This window comes from Amblyomma americanum, chromosome 10 (assembly GCF_052857255.1).
Source record: "Amblyomma americanum isolate KBUSLIRL-KWMA chromosome 10, ASM5285725v1, whole genome shotgun sequence".
Taxonomy (NCBI): Eukaryota; Metazoa; Arthropoda; class Arachnida; order Ixodida; family Ixodidae; genus Amblyomma; species Amblyomma americanum.
The window spans coordinates 20,243,363-20,256,752 of NC_135506.1; the positions used below are offsets into that span (position 1 = coordinate 20,243,363).

Here is a 13,390-nt window from a genome sequence, read left to right on the forward strand (position 1 = left end):
CACCATTAGGGCCTCCTCTCTCTATTCTGGTTCTTCTCTCTTTTGGGGCAAGAGCCAGGGGATATGCCCTAAAACCAGTGTGCGATTATCTCCATAATTTCATCACTGCGTCAGGGAGACACCTTTGTTAGTTGTAATTTACTATTTTTTTAGCCCGAAATCCAACTTCGACTACCTTAAATGAGTCAATGTTTCACAATTGTTTGACTGTACAAGGCACCCTGGCCAATCTCCCAATGTGGGTATGTGCCACTCACAACAGAGGAAAACAACAACAACAACGACGACTTCACGCTTCGCCTCCACCTTGTTCATCCTTTTCGCATCTTTCGCCCTTGTCCAGTTTGTTGCAGCTGACGCGACTCCCACCAGAGCTCACATGAGCTTCCTCTTATTGGCCGCAGCTTGCTTCATCTGCTGGCAGGAGTGTTTTTTCGCTAGCAAGACACCGAGTGCTTGCGCAGTAAACCACTTGGGGCGACAACTAACGCGGGTTTCTTTTGCTCGTAGGTACACCGCCTCCTCGCAACGCTGAAAGCTTGCGAGCACGTGCGCAAAATGGCTACTGGGCAGATATCACACGCAGTTTCCCTTAAGACATAGGGTCGTGTTCGGACAGTGCTTCAACCCATATAGCACCCCATGTATTCTATTGAAGTTCTCGCAAGCACAAAATACACACTACGAGCCCTGTTCACTTAAAATGATACATGATACTGGTGTCATACACATCAATATGCCGCTTTATCGTTTTCAATACCATTACCTAGCGCTGAAGGTATTATTTAAGTGAAGGTGGCTGTACATTTTTACCAGGGAAACCAGGAGGGTGTGGATGACGCGCAGTTGGACGGAGCCATGACGGAGTGCTGTCCACACCATCGCGAGCGGAGAGACCGTTCGTCTTTGAGGTGCCATCCCGAGCCTCGTTGTCCAAACTACGTGCGCCTTCATTCAGTAATGACCGCGCATCCAGTCTTATAAAGAGCGGCGGGTAAAATGCGGGAATGGAATGGCAAGGGCGCACGTGCTTTGGTCCCATTTTTGTGTGGACCCTACAGTCGCACGTAAAGGACCATCGCGGTCTGGTTTACCGACTGCAAAGCATCCGCAGCTCAGGTCGAACAGGCGTGCACATTAAACATATGCACACATAAACGCTCAGAAAAATCAGTTATGTTTCACCAATCTCCACAGTGGTCCTGCGGAAGACGGCGTAAATTGTTTCTTCAGCGTCACCACCTTAGAAGAACGCGTTGAGAGCTGAGAGCAATAGCCTTCTGAGAGCATATTTAGCCACCAGAAATTTCGTGGCCGCAATAAAGGAACGATTGCGGGTGGATTACTTAACCTCTCGCTATCATTAACCATACGAGATGCCAAAGATAACGCATGGTTCGTTCACAGAACGATACCAGTTAAAGGAAACCTCACGCCACCGATAAAATCTAGTTCTGTCATGCGATGAGGGTGAACGCGGAAGCCGGGGTATGAGGCGACCTGCTGAGGTGTATCGTGTGGGATTCAGTGGCCCAAAGCAGCTCACGGCCCACGAGAGACGCGATAGTGGAGGAGTCGTGATTAATTTAGACCACTTGGCTTTCTTAAACTGAGCTGACAACGCACACCACACGGGCGTTTTATGCAATCCGCCTCCATCCAAATGCGCCCACCACACCAGGGATTCGATCCGCACTTCTTGGGCTCAACAGCTGCTCGCCATAACCACTGGGCCACCGCAGATGCTCAGAGGATGGCAACTCTGTCAGCTCTGCAATGGCAGGTCTACAAGTAAGGAGAGGGTGAGTGAAAGCACAATGAAATCTTAGAGGAGAGTGAGGGGTGTTGGAGCCTTACCTGATTTGGCGTTCGGATCGCGATCACTTGTAGCAGTGAACGGCAAGCGTGTGGGTGTAGTATGTGTAGCATAATGGCAGGACACGGGTGTAGGAGCGACGCGGCATATAAGGCAGTTCTTTCGCTTCAGGGCGTGAACGAAAGAACGATACACGATGCCCCCGCAATGAGGCTTAATAGAGTAAATATTGCCAATTTCTAGCTAAGGACCAACCAGTAATAAAATTCTAGTTTTACTTTTTCAGAGCACTCATTACTCTTAACGGTGAAAGCAACATCATGATACACGTTTATTTTCCGCAGAAAAACCGCATAATTAATTGTTGACGCATCAAAATAAAATAGCAGTAGATAAACTTTTCAATAATCGGCTGAAAAGAATATTAAACAAATGCATTAAAGAAAAACTTCAGTTACAAATCCTGATGAATTTAGTTCAACGGTCACAACGAAACTTGCCGCCAATTATTTATAAACTAATTTTAGTACAATTAGGAAGGCGATTTAATGCACGCTTAATTCGCTCATTAGCCAAATTTGGTATCTCATCCTTGGAAAATTACAAGCAATCTGATGAGCTTTAGCACTTGGACGCATTTTGGTTACGGCGCCATGTGTCTGAATGTGCCTCTTTACGTATCATAGAAAAACGTTTGCGGGGCCAACCGCTGGAAATCAGCGAAATGTCAGATTTTCAGCCATATTTTACTAACCCTTTTGTTTTTCACTCCTAACATCTCTGAGGTACTCAATTTTCGCAGAATTTAAAATCATTAACGCACACACCTGGCTGATCTTACGCGAAAACACTTGTATTCGTTTTTTTTTTCACATTTCTCCGAAGTGGTCTAATATGAGCACGTCCTAAAACAAAAAAAAGTGGTTGAATGAAACAAATGTAAGGCTGGTTACGATTTTCTCCAATCCGAAAGTTGTGAGCACCTCTATCAGCGTCTCAGGCTCTGTAGGCTCATTGTTTGCCTTTGCTGGGTCATTGGCAGGTCTGACAACGATATTATTTCGATAGTAGCGTTAGTTGACGAAGTCGACGGTGTGCAATGCACAGTGCGAGAGTGTGTTGCAGCTTAACTCAAGGTGGGATCAGCTGCTGCGATAGCCTAGTGCTCCCGTGCAGTGGCCAGCGGAGCTGATCTGTTCGCGCTGCTACGTGTCTGAATACAAGTCACAACAGTGTGTTATTTTATTTTGTTATTTGTTTATTTATGACTCAGCTCGGTTTCACCAACGTCACCGACGAGGTTCAACTTACGTACGGAGGCATAAGATCTGCGCTCTAAAACATGGGCATATTTATTAGAAAGGCGCTTGAGGAACTACCGAGTGAGCCTGGGCTAATCATTTGTTCACGGAGCAGTCTACGGACAAACAAGGCGCCCATGGGCAGCCCCGAATTCGTTGTCCGCAAGAGGCCTGTTAAAAAGAATTTATTCGGTAAATTCAATGCGCGTCAATGTCAAAAGTGGTACAGTCGGGCAAGAGTGCCTAGGAAGCTGTTTTTCAGGAAGACCACAATAATCAATAAAAAAGCCCAATTGATAGAGAGACAAAAGTTAACTTATAAACGAAAACGATGCCCAAGGAAAGCGTGGTCTACATCTATGACAACCAGAGGCTCGACGACAGTGCGTGCCCGTCGATTAAGATACATGCTGATTCAATTCGAGGCGCAAATCTCCGTCGTGAAGGAAACCCTCTTCTTTGAATAATGCAAAACATACTCTAAAGTGAGAGTATTTTGTCCCAGATCTGCTGACTTCATCCCACCAATTCATGATCATGATATGACTCTTCCGAGGCTCTTTATGCAGCACTCTGACAGTATGTCGAACGGATGGCAAACGAGAGGATGGAATGAGGCAGAAGAACTCCAAATGCACTTCAAGACGAGCTTGAAAGAACATATCTTTGACGATCATGAGGGTAACCTTGAGATACCTGTCCCTGGAATCCCATATAACTATTGTGGCTACTTTCTTCTCGCCGCATGCCGTCCCAGCATGCCGTAATACGTGCCTAGCATTTGTCAATCCCAGTACGTACACTCTATCTCCAAAGAAAGCTCTTGATGACAGGTATTCAGTGGCAGACAGCCTATGCGTAGTAGGCGGCTGGGGTGAGCTTTCACTGATGAGTGCCAGCCGTGTGTCCAACAAAGTGCTGTATTGTAGATCACCTATATCAATCAGTGGGCACCCTGCTAACATTTCCAGCTTGCGAAGAATGAGTTTCCGCTCTGTGTGCCACGGTATAGACTCTGCCGAGTCAGAAGATCCAGAAATGCCGCCTGTGGCTTCTTCTGAACCTTCCCGAGATCGCTGGACTTCCGCCAGCGTCGTGGCCAGGTTGCCGGCGATTTGCGTCACTTCGGCCTTTATGGTGTCTGCAGAGTGAGTGAGCGAACGAACGGTTTCCAGCAAATTCGCGGTGTCATTCCTCGACCCCTCGATGAGTGTGTTCATTTGACTCTGGAGTGCGGGCAGCTGGTCTTGAAGCGGATTTCTCACCATGGCTTTCAGTTCCTCCACGGCTGCTCTGACGTCATGCACAGTAAGCCTGCTGTCTTCGTCTCCGTCGGTTGAGGGAGTGCCGCCTATGCATCCGGCCATGTAGTGAGCGGCAAGCTGATTGTGTAACACTGCGTCTCCGCACTGCGGACACTCCACGGTGTGGAACTGGCATTCGGTCTCATAGTGTCGGAGCATGATGTCCATGGTGCCCACAAACTCGCAGCCATGCGCTTCGTTCCAGCAGTGAGCCTTGAAAAAAAAAACAAGAGAATTGGTCAGTAGTAAATCATTTCTACGCTGACGTTTCAAAACAGGTGACCATATTGTCACTGGATAACGGCGTCACCATCATGTGACACCAGGTACCTCTGAAGTAACCGGCACGCTACCGGCCTATAGTGGTGTTATGTCACCGTGACGTCGCCGGCAGGGAGGAGCTGCCCTAGCGCCCTCCGCACAGGTGTTTGTGGAGTTCCTTCATTGCGTCAGAAATAGCAAATACACCAATCACCAATGCTTTAACAACTGCGCTGGTGAAAGGCATCAAAGAGAAAGCATAACCGGCGAACTGTTTTATGAGTATACTGTGCTATGCCATTTAAGGCTCGGCGTTGCATTCAGAGGATACCACTTATCGCTTGTTGGTATGAAACCTAGTGATCCTAGTTTTACGCGATCTCTTCAAAACTTAAAGATCGCAGGTTTTTCCGCACACGTTACGCCTTTTTCTTGTTACTTTGCAGGAGTCAATGGGAAAGAGATATCAATGGGAACTAAGTTACGTGTTTTGTATCATTTCTCTTGAGAGATAAAATGTACGTAATGAACGAGGTTTTGAAGTCTTTCTGACACACACGCTACCGCAACCGCTGAGTAAGCTAGTGCGTGAAACACGGCTGCTCTTTCGACAGAGCGTTCACACTCTTTAGAGCATTCTGTAGTAGCAGGGAAGAAATGTCTCTACTGTTGTGCTTTCTGTTTAATTCGTTTCACCACGGCAGCAGTCGCATGCATTTGATCAACCTAGTGCAGTGTCTGGAATATATTATCTAGTGTCCCGAGCACCGACACCTGGCCACGGGATAGGGGGTCGTTTTCAATGACTGCCAGCCGTCGCCGATTGAGGACGCTTCCCATAGGGAGGAAGGGTAGGAAGAGGAGGAGGAAAGGCGGCGAGGTTAACCGGTAGATGAACCAGTTTAGTACCCTGCACTGGGGAATAGGGATGGGGGATATAAAGGGGAGAAAGAGAAAAGGGAGTGGTAAAAAAAAGACAGAAGGCGAATAGGGTACGGCCTCAAATCTGCAGCCGCTGTTGCTCTCTGCACTAGTGTGTAACTTGTTTGGTGCGAGTAATTTATCTAGGGCGTGCACCATCCTATCGTAGCACACAAGGACTGTAGAAGGAAAACAGCCTTTGTAAATAGCGGAGATCAGGCGTCACTCTGTGCGTCGCAGTGTGACGTCACAGGAAGGACTGCAGTCTATGGTTTATGGGGGTTTAACGTCCCGAAGCGACTCAGGCTATGGGAGACGCCGTAGTGAAGGACTGCGGAGATTCAGACCACCTGGGATTCTTTAGCGCGCACTGACATCGCACATAACATGGGCCTCTAGAATTTCGCCTCCATCGAAATTCTACCGCCGCAGCCGGGATCGAACCCGCGTCTTTCGGGCCGGCAGCCGAGCGCCGTAACCACTCAGCCACCGCGGCGGCCGGAGTGCAGTTTCTATCCTGCGACGCATATATTGTGGGTTGATATGTACAGGGTTGGTCAAAAGTTCCCAGGCCACAGGGTCTGCTTTTCCACGGTAAATCCCGACAGTTAAAATAGCAATAATGGTTCTAAGTTTCTGAGAGGTGAGAATGATACTGCGCCTATCCTCTGTCCAGATTTAGGGTTTTGGGGGTGTGGTAACTGCCTGGCTATAGCGCTCGAAAGCAGACCCTGTGGTCTGGGCAATTTTGAACGATCCTGTACGTTAATATGGTAATAAAAAGATATAATAAATCCGCTGCAGCGTCTTTCGCTAGGAAGGCGCAGCGCGCTGGGCTTTACGAGAACCTGAGATGTCATGAGAGAATTCAGATATGTGTGCGGAATTCCCGCCCAAAGCCACGCATAGTTGCTCAGGAGATTGTTGGACACGAGGAAAAAAACAGTGATAGGCTTGAAAATGACAGCATATAGATATTTACTTGTATGGCTTGTAACGAAAATGCGTGTGCAGCTCAATAATGTCAGCATCTAATCACATTTTAGCAGCGGAATAACTTTACTAGGATCTATATCATGTAGATAAGGAGAACGCGAACCGCTCGGCTGCTGCCTGCATGCAGCCATCTTCGGCGCGAATGCTCCCTGTCCCTGTGTGCTCTTTCCGGTCACGGTTCTAAAACGAGCGGAAATGGACGCTGAGGCACCTTCGTTTTTTGGAACTGGTCCCAGCTGGCACTCTGTAGGACATACAAAACAATACAGCTTCTATGACGAAGGATCCTTGTCGGTGGAGGAAGAACAACGAAAAAAAATAGTGGCGGCGTATCTAATGGCGCAAGCAGCGTATCATACTAAAAAATTGTTGGGTATCTGATCGAGTCGACACAGCTTTTTAGTGTCGAAGCCTGAATTAAAATTTACGACATCTTTATTAAAAACTAGGTTCGTACGAGTCGTGGTTTCTTGGATCGAATCAAATTACAAAGAAAATGGTTATTTGGTTAAAATTGTTTCCAAGAGAGTAATTCGGATACTTCAGCCGCCTTAAGCCATTACGCGCCCTAGCATCCACACTTATTCCGCACACTGCGATCACGTCATCTGCACACTGCAGCCGGCCGCGCCTCGATGGAGGCGAAACCCAACATTACCGCGTACCATGCGTTATTAGAGCGCGTTTAAGAACCACGGGGAGATCACATGCCTTTACTCGGCATCCTAGCCGACGGCGTGTGAGAGAGATGGATCAATAAAAGCGTGTCTCCTTAGAAAGCTATGTTTATATTACGCGGCAAAAAACGAAAACGCGGCTCAGCAGGCATATGCATTTATATGCACTACTATTTACATCACAGAATCAGTTTCACAGAAAATTCAAGAAGAAAATCTCTTATAAGTTTTGACAAAAGCTGGGCCTGCAACTCAACAGGAGGAGCCCTAGCGCGAAAGCACCCTTTGACGTCATGAATGTATCTTGCGCAGCATGGAAAAAATATGAAAAGCTAAGCTTACCGGCTTATCGCATTAGTCAGCGGAAGCTTTTACGGCTTTGGTTTATACATTGGTCCTGAAGCTGGCCGTAAGAGAAAGGTTCACGCCTCTCTCTTCGTTCCTACCGTTTTCCTTACCCCTAACCTCACCTAAACGAGGAGGGGGATTTCCCGCACTACATTCTGTCACGTGACATGGTTGGTAGATGGAGGCCATTGCTGTGTATTTAACTGAAATAGGTTACCTTAACTTCGCTTCAATTCATGAAGAGAAATAAACCATTTAATTACATTTCAGGTTTTACGGTTGACGCTGTAGGTTCGACGGTAGAGTGCAGGGCTACATGGCTAAACCAAAGCTGTGCCAACTTTAGCTGTCAAAACACTTGCCTTCAAGTCTTTCGCTTTCCTTTCGGAAAGAGGAGTCCAGCCGCACTCATCATCAGCGAAGGCCTCCCAGTCCAGCGGACAAACACCCCCGCCATCTTGTGTGCAGGCTCTGTGGCAGGACTCGCAGAGGGTATGCGCGCAGGGAAGAGCCACCGTCCTCTTGGGAATCATGCGGCAGAGGCCGCAGATGCGGATGTTTGGCACGGCCTCGGCTAACCGTGTCGGCCGCCAGTTGACGCCAGCGATGTGGTCGCGCAGTCGGTACAGCACCCTGGGCCCCTGATCTGGCATGGCGGCGCTCGAGGCCTCTACTCCTGCACTGCCGCAGAACAGTAGCGGTCGCTTACCGCTGCTCGACCATATCTCCTACAGGCGAACAGGAACCCGTCGTCCGTTTGTGCGGTTAGAAGGAGATATCACGGGTCTGTGCCCGGCGCTTGAGCGACCGTCCCTCCGCAGTCGGCTATACTGGACAATTCAAAGATAATCGTTGTTTTTCTCGTCAACGGCAGCAGCTGTGCACTGTCTACGGTCGGTGCATTTAGGTGTCATAAAAGCTGTTGCTAACACGAACTTTGTCATTCAAAACAAATTGCAATAAATAATCCGCACATAGTTTTTTTTCTTGTTTCGACTGCAATAAATAATCCGCACATAGTTTTTTTTCTTGTTTCGCCTCCTTCGGTGCCATTCTTGTGTGCCATATTATCCCCTGAGGACAAGAATTGCAACAATCTCTGCAACAATTGAAAAAAGAATAATGCTACGCTTCCCGGTCTAGCCTATTGTGTTTTAGGGGAGTCTTCCAAAGTGGACTGCACTGACCGCGATTCTCCGCATCCTTTCCTCTCTCGGGGTAAAGTCATGGGGCGCGTCCGTGCGATAGATGCACTATACAAATCGCTATTTCTGGGCTGCCTGCGGTACAGCCTCCCTGTACACGGTAACATCCGAAAGACAAATATCCAGGCTCTCCAAAGTGTACAAGTGCAAAACTCTCACTACGTGACTTAAATTGCCGAAATGTGATCCTACAGTAGCAACTGTTATCATCGCCCGGGAACATAGAGTTACTACATACATTACTGCTGACACCATGAGAGCACATTTTCAGCACCTCACTCAGGTCCCCTGTCAAAGCCTTCCTACTCTTCCTGTACTCAGGCCATGTATTACTTCCGCCAAAGTCATTGGTCCTCACCTCACCTATCTGCCAGCCGTCGCAATTTACCTTAACCTCATGACCACCCTCACCCTTGCGGATTTGACCTGAACCTAGAATGAACCTTTCTATACCCAGAGTTACGAAGAAAGCCTATGTATCATCGGCTGCTCTCAAACAGGTCACGTTAGAACATCTCCACGCAATACATAGTCATCGCAGACCCGTCTACATAGGCGGTTCTGTTCACTCCATCAGTTCTTCAGAATCTATGGCCAACCTGGCAAAGTCTGTATTGATCAAAACTAAGACAACCTCACATACTTCCTCGAGGGGTACAGAAGTAACTGCCCTTCGGGCTGCAGTTCAGCTCATCAGCCAAGAAAACCCTGAGGATTTTTTACTCCTGTTCCTCCTGGTAATTTTTTTCAGGTTACAAAGCAGGCATCCAAAGCTTGTAAGCTGCATTTCGCCGCGGTTCACATGAAAAAAGTTGTTACATAAATTCGCGAACTTTACCGCAGCCCCATAACTAAGGGTCAGGACAAAATTTTCAGTGGCTGCCAGGACATGGCGTCGTTAAAGCAAACTTCGTGAACGACGGACTTCATCTGATTATCCCTGTATCAATGATGGACGCAGCGGTTAGGCGTAGCATGGTGGCGAGGGAGCTCAGAGATGCTGCATGGAACACGAGCCACTTTTTAACCGTCGAATTTGGAGGCAGCCGAAATTCTAGAGGGCCGTGTACTGTGCGATGTCAGTGCATGTTAAAGAACCCAAGGTGGTCGAAATTTCCGGGGCCCTTCACTACGGCGTCTCTCATAGCCTGAGTCGCTTGGGGAGGTTAAACCAGCATAAAACCATAAAACATAACCGTAGACTCAATACACTGGACTCCGGGATATGCCTTCTTCATCTTAACATACCGCGTCGCAAGGCAACATTGCTATGCCGTCAGTGGTGCTGGTTTTATTAAGCAATCCTGTTTCCGCATATAGGGATGACCGATGGTCCCGCCTGTGACACAAGTGAATATGTAGCGAATATCATACATGCACTGTGTGGGCGCCCTGCTTTTATCCCCGAACAACAGACGCTGCGCTATGCCTAGGCCGCCTCGATGCTCGTCATCTGACGGAGTATAAGCTCCTCTGACTGTGGCCACATCTCTCGACGCCCCCTGTGTCTGCAGACACTCAGTAGTAATCTAATATCGACATGCTCTTGTGATGGGCTGTAGGTGTGCTCGTCATCCCTTCTCTCCACCCATATCTATCCCCTGTTCCCTTATCTATCCCTACCTTTCCTCTTCCTCTCTCCCCCTCTCTCCAAGATGGAGTAAATTTGTAATAAGGGACCAATAAGTCTTCCGCATCCACCCATGCTCAGCCATGCATTTGGAAGAGAAACGTTTGCAGCTTTCGCATAAACTGAGCAGTTAAAAAAAATTCGTCATTTTTCGGGGCTACAACCCAACACCCTAATAACAAACTGGACTAACAGCTATATCGCTTCGAGTTGTTGCTTGTTACGAGTTGGTACTGTCTGTGTTACATTTAAAGCAGTTGGTAGAGCAACTGCCGCGGGTGAACGGCGGGGCCGGGTTCGAACCCCGGACCAGCGCGAATATTTTTTTTTAACACACCAACATTCTGTGAAACCTGTATAGCTTTTCTTAGTATCCGTATGGCCGCGCATGGGAGAGTGCTAATGAGTGATTGCTCCATTTGAATGAGAGGTCTGCTGGCCGGAAATATCGCAAAAAAGATCTTAACGGACAGTTGGGATTACCCATCAGTTACTTTTTCCTGAAAAAAGCTGCAACATTCCGCACCCACCTTATGCGCGTCATAACTGATGTGCCTTTAGCGAAAATAGCATGTGGCAAATGAGTTTTCTCCCGTAGGAGGTCTACACATGTGGCCACTTTCAGTCTGTCTCAGCCAGATCGCTGATAGCCCAGGCGAAGACTTTCCAATGCCTCGCGCTCAGCTGTGAAAGGTTTGCTTTCCTAAGACCGCTGCTCTCACAGCGTTCCCTGCTAGGAACAGTGAAGCACGGAACACTCAGATACCTCCCTGTAAGTACAAGGTGTATGCATCCATTTTAAGACATATCCATAAACACTCCCAGATGTAAAGAAAGGATTGAATTTAGATGAGTTATAGGCTTGTCCCATGTTTTACTTATTTTGCAGAATGGCTGCACTTATGGAAAGCCACAGTTCAGTTCTCTGCAGGAGCGGATATAGTCATTCTATTGCGAAAATTTTGGAAAAGAAAAAGTTGCTGACGAGCGGGAAGTTGACCACTGAACCTTCAGTCGTGAGCCATGCGAGTTACTTGTTGACATCTGCTGGAACTACCGTCACTGCATTTTGGCACGTACAGTACTCACGGATTGAAATAGGACATTCGGAGCGCTAGCCTTGCAGTGCCACGCAGGCATGTGGTAAACCACAGGCCGGCTGATTGGCTACTGGAAGGAACAATTCTGCTTTGTAGATGTTCTCCCTCTCACGCCATACCACAATGCACCACCTTGGTTCCATGAGCGTCTACGGGCGGCGCTCCATGAAGCGACGGCCACGCGCTCCGAATGTCCTATTTCAATCCGTGAGTACTGTACATATGCTTCCAGTTGAGCCTCGCTCTGGCTTCTTGCGATCATTTCTCGAGCTGCAGTGGTTCAATACGCCCGTTATTCACAGATCGCTGCCGCGTTAGAAATGGCGCAGAGCCTCCCGAAGAGTGTCCCTTGAGGTAAAAAGCGGACGGGCGCTTGCACAGGTTGAGGGCAGTGAGGAGGCCGTTATCCGGGCACTACGACGAATTTTTAAAATGGCCCGTGACGTATGAAATAGACAGCCGCAGCGGAGCTCTACAAGGACAGGCGTAACGGAGAGTTCAACGCGGTGAAAGCCGAACGTGTATTATCTTGAAAGATTGCAGCGTTCGTTCATTGTTCACGAAATCTGTGCCCACTTTAGGAAAAGCCTTCCCCAGCTCACGGCTGTTTGAGACAATGCTTACTGGTGCCAGGAGAGACGACTGCGCGTTTATCGTGAGAGAGCTCCTCCACGACCGTAGCTGATACGTCAGCGCTGTGTGGTATGAGATAAAATGGTTTGCTCGGTCAGAACCAGCAGCCGCTCACTCAATGGAAGTTTTTCGTTTTTTGCCGCCAGTAAACTTTTCCGGTTTCACAGGTTACGGCCTTCCAAGATCACATCGGAAAAAACGAAACATGCTTCACCACCGGCCCTTGCTCGAAGTCAGTCACACTTGAGGCTTACGGCGTAGTCCAATTGGCGATTCGGGGCGCCGCTCTGAATCCGCAGAGTAGCACTGTCCGTCCTTGTATACAATTATATCACCGGATATGCATCCATGCTGCCGATTGAAACCTGCTCACCCGTTTCGCGGAGCCAGAAAATTTGCTTCGAGACATCGCTTTAAATACGCCATTAATAATGTCGACTGATGTTTCCAGCGAACCGCCCAGGTTGATCAGTACTTACGACGCTCTCCTGCTGACCCGAAAGACGCGGGCTCGATCCCGACCGTGGCTGTAGATGCGAAATTCTAGAGGCCCGAGTACTGTGCGATGTCAGTGCAGGTTAAAGAACCCCAGGTGGTCGAAATTTCCGGAGCCCTTCACTGCGTGCGGCGTCCCTCACAATCTGGTTCACTTTGGGGCGTTACACACTATAGAATAATAAATAAATATTTGTTTTTAGGGGGAAAGGAAATCGCACGGTATCTGTCTCATATATCTTTGGACACCTGAACCGCGCCGTAAGGGAAGGGATGAAGGAGGGAGTGAAAGAAGAAAGGAATAAAGAGGTGCCGTAGTGGAGGGCTCCGGAATAATTTCGACCACCTGGGGATCTTTAACGTGCACTGACATCGCACAGCACACGGGCGCCTAAGCGTTTTTCCTCCATAAAAACGCAGCCGCCGCGGTCGGGTTCGTTTTTATGACCAAACGAACACTTTTCCACGCTAGATCCGCGTCTGCTTTCAAGGGGCGACACGAGGCACGCTTAGCAGGGATTTTGCAGTTGTCGCGCCGGTGGTCGGCGCGCTCGCAGTGTTCGGCGAGTGGGTTGGCTCCTGAATTCATTAGCCGGACGCCACTCTTATGTCGCCTTATTCGTTGGTGGAGGTTCTTTGCTTCGTCAATGTATGAGGCCGGGCATTTGGAGCATGGGATTTCGTAAACGACACCCGGTTGTTT

At 48.4% G+C, this 13,390-nt stretch overlaps 1 protein-coding gene across 2 annotated transcripts in view; it reads right to left on the reverse strand.

Annotated features, from left to right (window-relative positions):
* Positions 1–8,492, reverse strand: part of LOC144107095 (RING finger protein 151-like) — a 34,585-nt gene extending 26,093 nt beyond the window's left edge. The window contains exon 1 of one of the 2 annotated variants that reach the window (XM_077640082.1): positions 7,987–8,492. In XM_077640082.1, the coding sequence (XP_077496208.1) occupies positions 7,987–8,277 (291 nt within the window). In that variant the 5' untranslated portion in view covers positions 8,278–8,492. The remainder of the gene's footprint in view (positions 1–7,986) is intronic. The other variant, XM_077640084.1, reaches the window with a different exon arrangement.
* Between the last annotated feature and the right edge of the window lie 4,898 nt (positions 8,493–13,390).